Raw genomic sequence first — 16,181 nt, forward strand, 5'->3', positions numbered from 1 at the left:
CTGGGTTGCTTTTGTGGGTTCTTCTTTCTTTTTGATACCTTGAGTATCCTGTGTAAGTTTCATTTTACCCTTTCTAGTTCCTAGGCTTTTTTTCTTTTAACCTTTTTTGGTCTGTTTCCTTTGGAGATGGAATCTCAAGAAGTCGAAGTCTATGCTGATCTTGAAGTGACTTGTGGCTGAGATGTCCTTGAGAGCCTAACCGCCTGCCTCCCTAGTGCTGAGATTAGGCCTGTTAGCATCTTCATCTTTCCTTGTTATACTGGCTAGCCAGTAGAGAAGTCGACCAACCTTGTGTTAGATGTGCTTTAGGATTTCGTTCATCATTATGTGGGATGCTACCTGTAAGGTACCCATAGTTCCTTGTTATTAGACTGAAGTTCCCAAAATTTTCTAGCTAGCTGAACTTCAAGAAAGGGTGTAAAAGCCTGCGTGATGGTGCACCAGCTTTAATCCCAGCATTACAGACGCAGAGGCAGGTGGGTCTCTGAATTCAAGGCAACCTGGTCCATAGAGCCGGACAGCTACACAGAGGAAAACCTGTTTTGAAAAACCGCAAAAGCAGAATAACAGAAAAAGAAATGAAAAACGGTGTTGAATATTTCCAGATTATGTTTCTGTATCAGCTGATTTGATCATTTTCTTTCTTTTTTTTTTTTAAAGATTTATTTATTTATTATATGTAAGTACACTGCAGCTGTTTTCAGACTCATCAGGAGAGGGCATCAGATCTCATTATGGATGGTTGTGAGCCACCATGTAGTTGCAGGGATTTGAATTTAGGACCTCCAGAAGAGCAGTTGGTGCTCTTAACCTCTGAGCCAACTCTTCCCTCCTTGATCATTTTCTTGTCTGGACTATTAATGTGGTGAATTGTACTTATTTTCAAATTATGAAATAGCTTGTCACAATCCGTCACCCAAACTTAGCCATGAGTATCACCCAGTTTACATATTTACATTCATCTCAGATTTGTGTTCATTTGAAATACTGATAATTTTTCTGATGTCTTCCTCTTGTCTTCATATGTTAGTTCTGACCTTGTAAGATGAACTGTGAGATAGTTCTGTCTAGAAGAGAGCTGTTTGAGCCTTGTGAACCTTTTACATTTAAAGAAAATATTTATTATTTTATGTGCATTGGTGTTTTGCCTACATGCATGTCTGTGTGAGGGTGTTGGATTCCCTAGAGGTGGAGATACAGGCAATTGTGGGCTACCACATGGGTGCTGGGAATTGAACCCAGGTCCTCTGGAAGAACAGCCCATGCTCTTTACTGCAAAGCCATCTGTATAGCCCTTTAAAATCTTTTTAGAATGTAAGAAATCATTCAAGTTATTTAATTCATTTAAGTTAAATTTTGGCAGTCCTTTTTTAAAAATTTTTCCCCCATTTTATGTGTATGAGTATTTTGTCTGCATGAATCTACCACATGTGTTGTGCTCACAGAGACCATAACAGGGCATTGGATCCCCTGGAATTAGAGTTGTAGATAGCTGTGAGCTGCCAAGCGGGTGCTGGGAACTGAACCCAGGTCTTCTGCAAGAGCAGCCAGTGCTCTTCACCACTCAGGTCTCCAGCCTCATAAGTTTTTGGCAGTTCTTGTCTTTCAGGAACTGCGTTAATTATTCTAACTCTGTGTAGGTAGACTTGTTTATCATACCTTCTTGTTTAAAGATTCACTTATTTATGCGTGTGAGTACACTACCATTGCTCTCTTCAGACGCACCAGAAGAGGGCACCAGATCCCATTACAGGTGGCTGTGAGCCACCACGTGGTTGCTGGGAATTGCACATCTCTCTAGTCCTTACCGTATCTTCTTGATGCTCCATTTTCTGTTTAAAATCATTTATCTTGTACGTGCATGCAGACATGTTTGACAGCAGTTGAAGATGTCAGGGAACAACTTCTGAAAGCCTGTTCTTTCTTTCCACCTATGTGGTTTCTGAGGGTTACACTCAGCTCATCATGCTTGTCAGCAAGCCTGTTTTCTCTCTGAGCCTTTTCTCTCCAGCTTCCTTGAATGTCTTCCAGTGTCTGTAGTAGTATATCTTTTTTCGAATTCCAGAGTTAATCCCTCAGTTCTTCTATCATCTACTACTCCACAGAACCAGTTTTTGGTATTGATTTTTCTCTCACACTAATTTTTTGTTTTGTTTTGTCTTTTTTCTAGACAGGGTTTTCTATAGCCCTGGCTGTCCTGGAACTCACTCTGTAGACCAGGCTCCTCTCGAACTCAGAAATCTGCCTGCCTCTGCCTCCCAAGTGCTGAGATTAAAGGTATGAGCCACTACTGCTTGGCTTGTTTTGAATTTTATCACCCCATCTTTTTCATTGCTTCTTTCCTCCTGCTTGATCGCCTGGGTTTCACTTAGCCTCCCACACCCCCATTTCATAAGTAGAGTCGTTACTGGCTCTTAAGACCATCATAATCTGTAAATACAGTGACTGTAATTTGCACTGATACAGTGAGGTCTACCCATGGTGCTCCTTTGTTTCCACTCAGTCTAAAGTACGTTGTATTTTGATGTTATCCTTAGAACTATAAATTGTGTAGAAGTCTCTGGTTTCATTCTTAAGTTCTTAGAATTTTGCCCGTTACTTATTTCTACTTTATTAAGCAAACACACTTTGCATGATTTCAGCTTTTTACTTTTTGGGACCCAAGACCTAGTCTGTCTTCCTGACTGTTCCATACTCAACTGCAAATGGTTACATGCTGGCTCAGGATGCAGTGCTTATTAGTTTTGCACATTTCCAAGAGTCACGTCTAGTTTTCCAACTAATACTTGATGATTTCTCCTTTCGCTGCAATGCATTTGCTTCACAGTTTGTAAGTAGTGATATATGTAGTGATTTCTTTTTCATTATGTACTATCCTCCTCTAGCAGTTTAGATTGTTATTTGTTGAACTAATATGAAAACTATCTGGTTTTGGATTAGAGCTTCCCCATTAACACTGTAAAACGTAGCATGCTTTGTTAGGTTGTTTTGTGATGACGTTTGATAAGGGCTAATTTGTTATTATAAAAGAGGGAAAGTCCTCATTATTCTCTCATGATAGCACAGAATATGGCTTGGATTATGGGAATTATGCAATTTCTCATGAATTAATTCTCCATTTTGGGGCAGAATATGCAGAATCATAAGAGCAAAAGGCCCGTGAGTCAGAAGCACCTGAATTTTAATGTTACCCTAGTACCATGCGTATACCAAGTATTAATGACTTCTTATGTCTGATGTATTTGATAACTGCTTATCTTCATTCAGTTTAGGACTTATGTGAGGTGGGTTATAGTTATACCAACAAATCACTGATGACCACAGTTGTTAGATCAGAAATAGCATTTACTTATATATGTATATCTTATATTTGGAAACACATAAAGTTCTAGTACTTAGAAAGGGAGCTTATGACTAATATGAGTCAAGTAGAATGGGTTATTGTCATTTCCTCATAGTGCCTGCTTTGTCACACTTTGTAAATGCTCTAAGGAACTCAATCTATTAACATTTCATCTCAGAAAGGGTTCCTGAGGCCCCACCTATCCCTAAGGGACTGTTGACAAAGGTGACTAGGGGAAGGGATGTATCTTAGGAGGATTTCTAGTGCCTCGAGAAAATAGCAGGATTAAAAGCAAACCAGGGAAGAGAGGGCTTATTCCATACCACAGAGCATCTTAGAAGGGAGTCAGGGCAGGAACTTAAGCAGGATCAGGCAGATGTAGATGTCGAGGAGCACTGCTCATGACGTGTTCCTCACAGCTTGCCCACTTGCCAACCTAGTGGAGGCATTTTCTCAGTTGAAGTTCTCCCTCTGAAAATGACTCTGGCTGTGTGAAGCTGACATAAAACTAGATAGTGCAGTTGTTTTCTGCAGGGTTGTGTCTACTGAGAAGCTTCCCACGTTCCAGTATATAACTTACCTGTCCATGCTCAAGTAACCCTAATTAAGCTCAGGAAGTACACTTGTACATCTTTATTATGAATAACATCCATCGCACTGGTGGCTCTAAATGAAAAACCTGATTCACAATAATGCATACAAAATTCAGTGTTTTAGTGTCCATCCAACCAACACACTTAGCCTGTGGTTTGTTTTGTTTGGTTTTGTTTTGAATTAAAGTAACTGGGTGATGGTTACTATATTTTTTGAGATAAGGTCTCACCATGAAGGCTTGGCTGGCCCGGAGCTTGCTCTGAAGACCAGGCTGGGTCCCAGTTGGAGTTCAAAGTGCATACCACCATACCCAGCTTGATAACTGCACTACTAAGAGATGTAGCTTCTGCTTCTGTGCATCTTACTTTAGTACAATTAATATAAAGAAAGCTTGTTTTATAATATTGCTAAAACACTTAAGTCACAAAAGAAACCAAAACAAGGAGGGTTGCATCCAGTAATTTTAATTGAAAGGTGTATTCAAAACGTAACGGTAGTTGGTTAGTTTACTTCTCTCCACTCAAAATCAATTATTGTTTTCAAATTGAAGCATATCAGCTTTTAGGAAGAACTGAAATGTTCTCAGTGAAACATGGTTTACAAAGGTAAAGAGTAAAATACACCCGTTCTTTGGTTTATTGTTCAGCTTCTCAATGGATAATTTTCTTATCCATTACATGTCAAAATGGTTAGAGCTATTCCAGGTAGACATAGGCTGTCCAGTGCACTGAAGAGCTGCCTGCATTTGAACAATGTAGATCATACATTCAAGCCAGTATGGAGACTCCTAGCCCAACCATGGCGGTCTTATGGAGGTGCCTCCTTGCTTCCCTTAAGACTCACAGAAAGGTTTCCCAGATATATTCGGTTCCTTTTAAAAACAAAATTCTCAAAATTCTACATTAGAAGCAGTGGCAGTTTTATAGAAAGAGTCTGTGGTAAAAATTTCTGGAGTGTTTTATCAAGCCTAAACTAGTTTTAGTGCAATAAATAAATTTTCAGAGTGATAATTCATCCAGTTAAGACAGGAAAAACAAATTCACATGGGACTAGATTGAAGCAGCAATTCTGAGGAATTTTTCTTTTATTATGGATACAAACCCCTATTCTCTAGAAGAAATATTAAAGGTAACAAATTTTCAAAACTTGTGAGGTCTGCTTTATATAAATCACCCACAATTTAAATATAAGTCTCATAGCAATAAAAAAAAAATCCCACCTCTAAAACAACTATTACTTGGTTATGGGTGCCAAGAAACCATTTACCGCTTAAATACCTCTTTTAATACCTTAAAAGTGCATTCGTGAAATGTTGGGTTTGATGTAAAGCTTATAATTTAAATTTTGAGATTTAAATTAAGCAGTTTACCATTTTTAATACCACCTAAATATATATTGATCAAATCTGGGAAGTTAGATCAATGTTAAAATGAAGGTTCACAGTTTTATTTCACATTCATGTCTTTTGCTTGGATTTGAATGCTCCCTGGGTGAATTCAAATCTAAGCATAGCTCTCCCCAGCCTAGAATCAGGAGTGTCCCCAATCGTGAGGTTATGCTGCCAGCGCTACCATGGCAAGGTGCTGAGGTTTCTCAGCGTGAATTCTGGACCATAGGAAACTCAGGTCAGTGGCAGAAAGACTTGAGGGACAGTTTTTGTAGCCGTTGCTGCAATCCTGCTGCATAGGCAAACAATTCAAACCCAAATTAACAGAAATCTGCCTACAAACTGCGAGCTGCTAGAGGCAGACTGGTGATATCTCAGATGTATGAGCATATGTTTTTATTGCAGGGGGAGTGGTGTGGCATGTGCATATGTGAGAGAACTCACAAAGAACTTGGGAGTCTGTTCTCTCCTTCTGTCATGTGGGTCCTGAAGAATGAAGTCTGGTTGTCAGGCTTGAGAGCAAGCACCCGTCCCTTCTAAACCATCTGTCCTATCTTCCAAGCAACATTTACACCTGTTGTTTAGTTGTTGTTTTTTTGTTTTGAGTGTTTTTGAGACAGGGTCTCTCCGTTATGTAGCTGTCTAAATGTCCAGCAACTCACTGGAGACCAGCCTGGCTTCGAACTCAAAAGATCTACTTGCCTCTCCCTCCCTAGTGCTGGGATTAAAGGCATGTGCCGCCATACATTAAGAAAAAAAAATGTTTTTAATCATAAGAAGATAAATCTTTACTATGATTAAGAGATTTAGGTGGCCAAAATGTATATGTAGCAGAGACCAATTTTATATTTTCATTCATATAGTTACTTTGTATTAGTCCAACTGCTATAGAGGGAAAATACTATAGAATTGAGACACCCCAGCACTTTCCAGAAACCTAACATGGGCATGCCCTATATTACTTTGTAAGTCTATCACCCAAGTTTATACTTCACTTTCCTAATCAATGGACAGATTAAAATTAGTTCATATATGGGTCACATTTCTTCTTGTTCTGCTTGGGCTTATGTAACTTTAAATAAGCTACAGTGGGGTGATATGTAATTTAAAGAAGTGCTATTTCAGTAACTACTTTTAAAATTCGGGTTTGGAGGATTCACTTTGCTACGCTAATCCTTTGACGAGAAGTACTAGCATATATCTAGAGGTTTGATAGGCTCATTCTCTTAAGACTGCTATGCACTGTCCACAGTGAATGCTTTCCAGTATTCTCTAGATCGACAAATTCACTTTTACTATTCTCATCCCATATTCTTTATATTGAAGATAGTATTCCAATTCTTCAGTTGTAGCAGAAAATGATCACACTGGAAAGTTTTCTGTATACAGAGAATAACAACCAGATTTACCAACTAACACATGGTCTCAGGAATCGTTGGGAGGTGAGTTATTCTATAATAACTGTGCTTCAGCTGCCGTGCAGTGCGTCCAGACACAATCCATTTCAACTTCTGACCGTTTGGTTTGGAGCACTTGTTTGATGAATATTCAGTTAAACACTTGGAAACAAGCTCTTGCCAGAAGGTCAGATCTCGGCCACTTATCTGTACATAAATTTTAAAAAAAGTATATTAAAAGCCCCACTATATTTATAGTAATAAATATATTCTCATTAATATGTTTCCACATCATCCAAAGGGAACTAAGGGAGAACCATTTAAGCTTGAGATCAATACACAGCATCTTGTTTTACTATAGGAGGTAGAGTGGATACATTTCTCTTGTAGCTTGCTAATAGGATGAGTGCTATACTCTTGGCATACCTTGGAATGTTTCTGAATGCATTCTACTCCTTCTGTTAACTCTACATACTTCAGTGCTTGGATCTCCAAAGCAATGATCGAAAGCGCCAGCACAGAAGGCTGAAAAAGAGAAATATGAAGTAAATGTCAACGATAAAAATAGATCTCTGTAATTAGGATTAATCATATAAAATACGTACCTTTGCCTTAGAAAATATGATCCTGCAGTGGCATGCCTTAAGTTGGGCTTCCAGTCTTTCAAAATTCAGATCGTTTCTCCTTGAAAAAGAAAATGGATTTGACTTTATGTAGACAGTATTATATCTGGTTGGCAGTTTTAGAAATGTATTCAAGGCAGTTTATGCACTATATAAAAATTATTTTTAGAAAAGGAAATTCTCTTCTATCAGAGACAGGAACTTAAACAGGAGTTTTAAATGACCCTGGTCAAAAACCATTTAGTGAACAGTGGTATACCCCAAATACCATGATTTTATTTCAATAAAAATTCTGCCTCTTTTGAATGTATTTCTGTAATTTATGTTAAATGCTTATTTCCTAGGTTTTGTAGAGTAGAAATGCGCTATAATCTTAAGGAGGAGCCTTCAGTAAATGACTGTCAGGCATCTTTTCACTTCTGTTAGGCTGCAATGGACCACATGCAGGACCCATGGACCACAGGTCCTTATTTGGGTCAGAATTCTATGATGAAAATGCTGACTTTATGAAACAGCCAGACAGTATCCCTTTGACTTCCAAACTTTTTTTTTTGTTCAAAACAAAGTTCACATACCTCTCAAATGGCAAGGTCTCATGAATGAGTGAGTAATAGAGCTGCAGAAATTGAAAGGCAGTGGTAGCTTTGACTTTCCAACACACTTTCTCCAACACAATCTTCTCCATTCTCATCAGGTCTGAAACCGTGAACCTATACTGGCTTATTCGGATCAAATCAGTCGCCAGTGGGACATTCCTTTCCTCTTCAATCGATTTCACAGCCAAATAAAAGCAGCTCAGTCCAACACACCCAAGGTGCTTCGCCTGTACCTACAAACACAACAGGGTCTTTATGATGCTCCAATAGGACACAAAGGGAACCTAGGACTCAGAGCCGAAAGTCATTAGGAAAAATATTATCAAAGACAAATATCTCAGCTCCAACAGATTTAACATATTCTGCTTCGACAGCAGCCCGACAGTCTTATGTGCCCTACTTGAAACAGTGCCTTTGGGTACACGGGAAAAGAGCTTCAGTTGTAAGAGTTGAACTTGAAAACCATATGGATATTTTGTCAGGTACTGGGAAATAACTCTCTAAATGATCCTTCCCCTGACAGTGCTTCCTTTACTGTCACATGGAAACTGGAGTTGGAAATGCCAGATGGCGAAAGGAATTAGAATTTTTATATATGGGTAGTGATTAAGAAATACACCCTAATTCCTAATCCACGACCTAACCTTTGGACTTTAATGGAGATTTAATTTTAAATCTATGATGTGAGTAGATGAATGGAAATATCCATCTATCTAAAAAGGTTTTGATTGGGGCTCATATGGTGGCTCAGTGGGAAAAGAAGCTGGTCACCCTGATGACCTGAGTCCAATCCCCAGGGCCCACATAGTGGTCAGTGAGAACCAATTCCTACAGTGGTCCTTACCTCTGCATATATTGCAGCATGAATGTACCCATATGCACACAAACATATATGTAAAACAGTTTTTAAGAATTTTCTATTTTTTTTTTAATTTTTATCTTTTGAAATAGTCTCACTGTATAGCCTTGGATGTCCTGGAGGTCACTATGGTCCTGACTGGACCTCGAATCTCAGCCTGGAGGTCCTGGCTGGCCTCGAATCTCAGATTCCTGCCTGTCTCTGTCATCCGAGTGCTAGGATTAAAGGCATTTCACCAGACCCTTAATTTTATTTTTATTACTACTCTGTGTAAGGGAGAGATAGATATGAGGGCATGTGTTTGTCACGGTGCATGTGTGAAGGTCAGAGGACAACTTTTGGGAGTTGGTTCATTCCCTTCACTTAGGAGTTCTAGGGACAGAATTCAGATTTGACTATATGAGGTACATAGAGCAAGTACTCTTCTGTGTTCAATTATTTTGTTTGCTCAAGAAAGGTTTTTAAATACAGCCAGCTTTCCTACTACTGGAGTACTACAATTAATTGCTTGATGTTAAATTACTTTCTACTTCAGTATGCAACTAGTAAGTGATTTATTAGTAGTCTTCATTATGAAAAGGAAGCACTGCCATATTTGAAAGTGGTTTTTGTATACCAACCCTAATCCAGCAATTTGACGGCTTTTTTCCTTTTTACTAATTTTAGTGTGTGTGTGTGTGTGTGTGTGTGTGTGTGTGTGTGTGTGTGTGTGGTATATTTGTGCATGTGCCAGAGGAGGCTAGAAGGGAGCATCAGATTTCAACTGCCCACCTAGGTGTTGGAACTGAATTTAGATCTTATGGAAGACCAGCAAGCACTCCTAGCCACTGAGCCATTTCTCCAGCTCTCTGCAACTTGACCTCTTAAACACATGCAGCGAAGTTAAGAAATGAGAAATTGTAGCATAAACATACCTTCATTTTAGACAAGAATCTGTCCAGTAAATTCACAGCTAGGGAAAACGTCTCTGTGTCGAAGCCAAAGAACTGAGTTAGACTAAGTAGATCTTTTACTTCAAAGTCCCGCAGTCTTGCAGTCATCCTGAGGCCATTATCATGGGCAGACTCAATTAGTTTCAAGCCGCAGACCTTTGGCTGACATCTAGACTCCTGTTCCAACAGGGTGTTCAGCTGGTGTAGCAGTTTCTGAGAGTCAGTTGTCAGTACTTCTATCATCTATAAATAGAACAAACCCAGAAAGGAGCATAAGAACCCTGCCTGCCTGGCTATCTTTGCAGTGTGCCAAAAACTGCTTTACAGTGCATGCCCCTTCCTCAGTTAAGTCTAAGACACTGCAAGGGGCTGTAAGGAGTTTTACCTTCTCCAAGTAGGTCACATTCCTAAATTCTGAGTTTGTATAGGACATAAACCATGGCTTAATTTTTTTTTTCCTACACAAGGAAAGACTTTTTCATTGCCAGTACATGCCACACACAGATATGGCCCCACATGATACACCCAAACCGAAAGTCAAATGATACTACATACTCTGCCATATATGTTAACAACGTGAACCTTCTTAGTTCCTTACCTGTGAAGTAGAAATAAGATTATTACCTATAATCTCATAGCTCATAGATTGGGTGGCTTAAATGGTGTCACACAAACTGCTTAACACGTGCATAGGTGCCCATTTATTGCCAGGTAATGAGCTTATTTTTACATCTGTGAAATGAGGGTGACAACATCTGTTTCTTGGAGTGGCTGTGAATAACACACGATATGACTCAGTGTGGCACGGTGCTTAGAGCACACACACAGTGCTCCGAATAGTCTAACGCCATTTAAAAACCCAAAGAAAAAGTTAGGTAAAGCTGGGAGTCACATTGGTAGAAGTATGCATTACACTTTCTCTGAGTCCTGGGCACAACCTAAGCCCTGCATACAGAAGACGATCCTTCCCTGTGGTCAATTTAAAGATATGACAGATATGAGAGTCGTCTTGGTGAGGACCACTAACTCAGTTCAGGGGTGCAGGTTGGGACTGGGAGGCATGACACAGGAATAGCGCTCCCGCGGCGCCTCTCTAGGCACAGACTAGCCCGGGCTTGCAATCCAGAGTACAGGGTTCTGCGATCCACCCCATGGTCCCCTCTCACCTTGACAGCCACGTCTTCACCTCGATGACCACCCACCCCGGGCCTGCTCTCAGCTCGCCCCACGTCCCCGATCCGATAGGCCGACTAGGGGAACGGACTCTCGGGGGGTGGGCAAGTGAGCAGAGGCCCGGGGAGGGGCCGGCGTCCCGGTGAAGGGTCCCTCAGCGCCCTGACTAGGCGCTGCCTTTCCTCCGGGTCAGCGCTCAGAGAAGGACCGGCAGGCGGGGGATGGGGGGGGGGGGGGGGGGGGGGGGGGGACAAGCTGGGGACCCGGCTTGCTAGCTGGGACGCATCTTGGCCGCTGATTGGTGTGGCTTTTTTGATGGATGGCCTCTGAGGAAGCTCGGCCAATCAGCGCACACTTCCCATTGTCCAGACTTCAATTCTCCGCCCCCTTCGGGCCACGCCCGACTTTCTCAGCTTCTCTCATTGGAGCATTTCCGAACTGTCCCTTAAGCTGCGGAACTGAGTGTTCAGTGCCAAGGCTTGCCCGGGCCTGTCTGGCTGCTATTAGTCAGATTGGCTTGGGTAGCGGACCAGAATGTACTGTGAGGGTTTTTGTTTTGTTTTGCTTTGCATTGTTTTGGATTTTGCTTTTTTTCCTTTTGTTATTGTTCACTGCAGCTCAGTCCCCTCTTTCTAAAAACACAATGACAAGTTAGAAAAAAAAAATGCTTTCGTTCTCTTTATAGATAATGAGATGGTAGGCTTCGCTATCGTGTGGTTCATTACATTCTAGAAGGTTCTGAGTTGTGGGAATCAGTTCATCTTTATCTTATTTTGTTTGTTGCAAAACTTCTCAGATGTTACAATGCTGTTGGACTATGTAGTTTCTTGATCCTCTACTAATTTTCTGAATTTATTCTTGATGGGTAAAGCTCATAGCGTCATCGGTGACTTAAAATCACACGTGTTTGGCAGAAAACAGCAAGTGCCTGGAAAACCCCATCTGCAGTGAGCATAGACTCAGGCTTCAGAACAGGGTGTGAAGGAACATCATCCGTACAAACTTAATCTCTATAAGCTTCTTCTCTACCAGGCTAACGGAAAAATAATTATCCTGAACTCTTGCTGGACTCCTTTCCAGGATGGCAGGGAAGGGCGTGCCCTCAGGAGCAATGCACAGAGTCGGTTCTGAGCTCTCATGACTGCTTGAGTGCAGGGGTCGGGGTGGAGGTGAGTGAGGGAGTTGAGATGGTGAGGGTGTTGGGGGCAGGTGTTCAGAATTTTGTCCATTCCAGTGCATCTCATGAAAATAAGAAAGAGGGCTGGAGAGATGTCTCAGTGGTTAAGAGCAGTGACTGCTCTTCCAAAGGCCCTGAGTTCAAATCCTAGCAACCACATGGTGGCTCACAACCATCTGTAACAAGATGACGCCCTCTTCTGGAGTGTCTGAGGACAGCTACAGTGTACTTACATATAATAAATAAATAAATCTTTAAAAAAAATAAGAAAATAAGAAAGAACCAAGCCAGCTGACCACCCATAAAGGTCATTAACCAGATACAAGTGTTGCTTTATTTGAAACAGGGTCTTTATGTAGTCCAAGCTCTTCTGTAACTCCTTGTGTAGGTAGACTAGTCTGGCCTTCAACTCAGATTCACCTGCCTCTGACTCTCGTAGTCCTGGGATTGAAAACATGCACCATCATGCCTGGCCTTTTCTCTTTAATTATTAAAAAAGTTTGAGTCTTTAAAATTATGTCTGGGGGGTGAGGTGAGGGGAGGTGGGGTATGTGCACAGACAGGTGTGTGGCTGCCCACAGAGACCAGAGATGTTGGATCTGGGGTTTCAGGCAGTTAGTTGTGAGTTGACCAAGAATCAGTATTCATTTGAATCCCTGGTTCTATAAAGCTGTAAAAGCAGTGAGCTCGCTGTGGAGGTGTGAATAAAGATAGGCCCCATAAGTTCATCGAGTGGTACTATTAGGGTGTGGCTTTGTTGTAGAAAGTGCTTCAATAGTAGTTGGCTTTGAGATCTCTGAAGCCCAAAACAAGGCCTACGGCCTCATCTGCTCTTTCTGCTGCCTGTGGATTCAGAGGCAGAATTCTCGGCTACTTCTCCAGGACCATGTCTGCTTGCACGCTGCCATAGCTTCCTGCCACAATAATGGGCTAACCCTCTGACCCTGTAATCCAGCCCCAGTGAGATGTTTTCCTTTCTATCAGTCGCTGTGATGATGGTGTCTGTTCACAGCAATGGAATCCCAACCAAGACATGCTCTAGTGAGCCATCTCTCTCCTCCCTTCTCCCCCTCCCTTTTTTTCATTTGGGTTTCTAGCTTGGTTTCTCAAAAATAGGCAGTAAAAATATCTCGATCCTGTATAAGTGGGAGGATGAAATGCTGGGAAGCATGTGGTAAATGCTAGCCTTTTATGATTAACTTCATTTGTTTTTAAGTGCTCATTGTAAAGAGTTGGTTCTGTTTATTCTTTTATCAGTCTTCTCAGCCTAGAAAGAAGATTAAAGTGTTAGAACCGCTTAATGCTGAGAAGAATTTTTCAAAATAATTTTGTTACTTTCTAATCTTACATTTAAAATTCCCATTGAGAATTTGATGGCAGTACATTATGTGTTAAAAAAATATTTTCTCTCAAGATCCCGTGTTTTCTTTTTTTATTAACTCTCAATTCTTTACATGAAAATTATTTCACTGACATTAAAGAAACAAAAATAATAGACAATCTTTGCTTATTTCTCTTTTCTACTTCAATTAATGAAAAACTATTTTCATTTTTAATTATTTACGTATGTGTGTGTATGTGTGGGTTTGTGCAGTGCCCTAGGAAGTGGGGCGGAGGATGTTGGAGTCCTGCAGCTGCAATACGGGTGCTCTTAACTTTGGAGTTGTCTTTCCGGCCTCTGTTGTTGAATATTAATACTGTTTTTAACCATTTTATATATATTTAATGTGTGATCAAATCCATTTTCCATTACTGCTATCCTTGTGACATAGGTTTTCAACTAGTCCCTTACCTACTTTCATGTGTGTGTGAGTATGTGTGTTGGTCTTGTGAACAAACCTACAGTCACAAATGCTGTAACTTCCTGATTGCAATGGACTTGTCATGTCCAGAAGATAGCATTTCATGGCATCACCCCGCTTCAGCTCTGAAAGGCTTTCCATTCTCTGTTTTTCAGTGTTTCTAGGCCTTGGAGGGGTTGTTATAGAAGTCGTGCTCAGAGCCAAGCATCCTATACTCCCTTATTCTCAGGACCTCAATCAGTTATAAATATCTGCTTTAAATATCAACTATCATGGAAAGAGACTTTTTGTTTGTTTGTTTGTTTGTTTTTTGTTTTGGTTTTTTCAAGACAAGGTTTCTCTGTATAGCCCTGGCTGTCCTGGAACTCACTCTGTAGACCAGGCTGGCCTCGAACTCAGAAATCCGCTTGCCTCTGCCTCCCAAGTGCTGGGATTAAAGGCATATGCCACCACCGCCTGGTGGAAAGAGACTTTTCTGACCAAGGCTGACAGAAGTTCTAGTCTATGACATACCACTGCAATTTTGATTCGGTAATATTGATGTAGAGACCATCTTTTGAGTAATTTAAAAGAGGTGCAGAATTTAAAACAAGCAATTATCTATTCTTGTAAAAGTATGAAAACATTTATTTTGTTATAACCCGGACCCAGAAAGACAAGTATGGCATGAATTCACTTTTAAGTGGAAATTAGCTGCTAAGTAGATGATAATCGACCTATAATCCACAGACCCAGAGAGGTCTGGTAAAGAGAAGAGATCTACTGGTGATGCATAAACCTCCCTGGGAAGGGGAAATAGATTCTGCGGATGAAATGGGGGTGGATGGAGATGGGAGTGGGGACGATCAGGTAGGGAGGACGGAGGGAGAGTGTGGTGAGACAGCTGGAATTGGGGGCATTTGGGGGGTTTGTGTGGAAACCTAGCGTAGTGAAAACTTCCTGGAATTTATGAAGGTGACCCTAGTGTGGACTCTTAGTAATGGAGGATATTGAGTTTGAACTGGTCATCTTTTGTAGCTAGGTAATACTTCCACTGGTGAGACTAGGTTGCATTTGGTTGAGTTGTTGGCTGAGGGGGTCCCATGGAGATCCCTAAACAACACAGGCTGATGCTGGGACAGAAGGTCACTCTCTGAAAACTAACATTGGGGTTCCATTGCTGAGGACAATATCCTCCCATCAGGTCCCCCATCCTAAGATATTGTAAACCCTGTGGAAGAGGGGGAGGAAAGATTGTAGGAGTCAGAAGGGAGGGAGGACACTAGGAAAACATGGGTACTGGATCACCTAAGCAGGACTCATACAGGCTCACAGAGACTGAAGTGGCAGGCATGGGCCTGCCTGGGTCTGTACCAGGCTCTCTGTGTGTATGTTATGACTGTTAGCTAGGTGTTTTTGTGGGGCTCTCAACAGGTGTGTCTCTGACTGTTTTTTTCTGTTCTTGGAACTCTTCTCTTATTGAATTGCCTTGTCTAGCCTTGATGTAAGGGTTTTGCTTTGTCTTGTTTTGTCATGTTTGGTCTTTGTCTCTTGGAGGCCTGCTTAGAGGCCACTTCTCAGGGGAAATAGATAAGGAATGGATCTGGGGCAGAGGGTAGGTAGGAGGAGCTGGGAGAAGTGGAGGGAGGGGAAATTGGTTGGGGTTTATTGTATAAGAGAAGAATCTATATTTTTTAAAGATTTATTTATTTATTATATGTAAGTACATTGTAGCTGTCTTCAGATACCCCAGAAGAGGGCATCAGATCTCATTACGGATGGTTGTGAGCCACCATGTGGTTGCTGGGATTTAACTCAGGACCTTCAGAAGAGCAGTCAGTGCTCTTAACCTATGAGCCATCTCTCCAGCCAGAGAAAAATCTATTTTTAATAATGATTTAAAAGCCTATATTTGAACATGAGTTCCTATCAGGAAGTTTTCAAATGGCTGACTTCTATATTGTTATCTTGACTCAATGATAAATATCTCTATCTATCTATCTATCTATCTATCTATCTATCTATCTACCCTGGTTTAAAATATTCTATATGTGATGATGAAATTTCAATGTTATAAAGATTGACAAAAGTTAATTTAAGATGTATATGGCCACTGTATGTTTGTTTCTGACTGGTTTTGAATGCAGAATAAATGCTATTTTTTTTTCCTGAAACCATCTGCCTTGGACTCAGAATTCACCTCTGGGCTTTTTGGCCAAGGGATTTAATATAATAGAAATTCAAATATTATTTAGATATTGATAATATTAAGATTGTTTTATACTGTTCTTTTTTGATGATTCTGAAATGGGTTACTGT

General features: G+C 40.8%; 1 protein-coding gene across 1 annotated transcript; it reads right to left on the reverse strand.

The window, feature by feature from the left end:
* Positions 1 to 4,385: 4,385 nt before the first annotated feature.
* On the reverse strand, positions 4,386 to 11,192 carry Ccng1 (cyclin G1). Its single transcript, XM_031352700.1, has 6 exons — positions 10,898 to 11,192; positions 9,714 to 9,974; positions 7,920 to 8,173; positions 7,327 to 7,405; positions 7,148 to 7,246; positions 4,386 to 6,928 (listed from the first exon to the last, which is right to left on the reverse strand). Exons 2-6 carry the CDS (start codon positions 9,972 to 9,974, stop codon positions 6,737 to 6,739), a joined length of 885 nt encoding a protein of 294 aa, XP_031208560.1. The 5' UTR covers positions 10,898 to 11,192; the 3' UTR covers positions 4,386 to 6,736.
* Positions 11,193 to 16,181: the final 4,989 nt, after the last annotated feature.

The sequence above is a fragment of the Mastomys coucha genome, unplaced genomic scaffold (assembly GCF_008632895.1).
Source record: "Mastomys coucha isolate ucsf_1 unplaced genomic scaffold, UCSF_Mcou_1 pScaffold5, whole genome shotgun sequence".
NCBI lineage: Eukaryota > Metazoa > Chordata > Mammalia > Rodentia > Muridae > Mastomys > Mastomys coucha.

Excerpts from the sequence above, each read along its gene's own strand:
- Ccng1 (XM_031352700.1), bottom strand. The coding sequence starts at position 9,974 with ATGATAGAAGTACTGACAACTGACTCTCAGAAACTGCTACACCAGCTG. Across the intron at positions 7,247-7,326 it reads TCATATTTTCTAAGGCAAAG|CCTTCTGTGCTGGCGCTTTC; the intron begins GTACGTATTTTA and ends TCTCTTTTTCAG. Across the intron at positions 6,929-7,147 it reads GCATTCAGAAACATTCCAAG|ATAAGTGGCCGAGATCTGAC; the intron begins GTATGCCAAGAG and ends ATTTATGTACAG.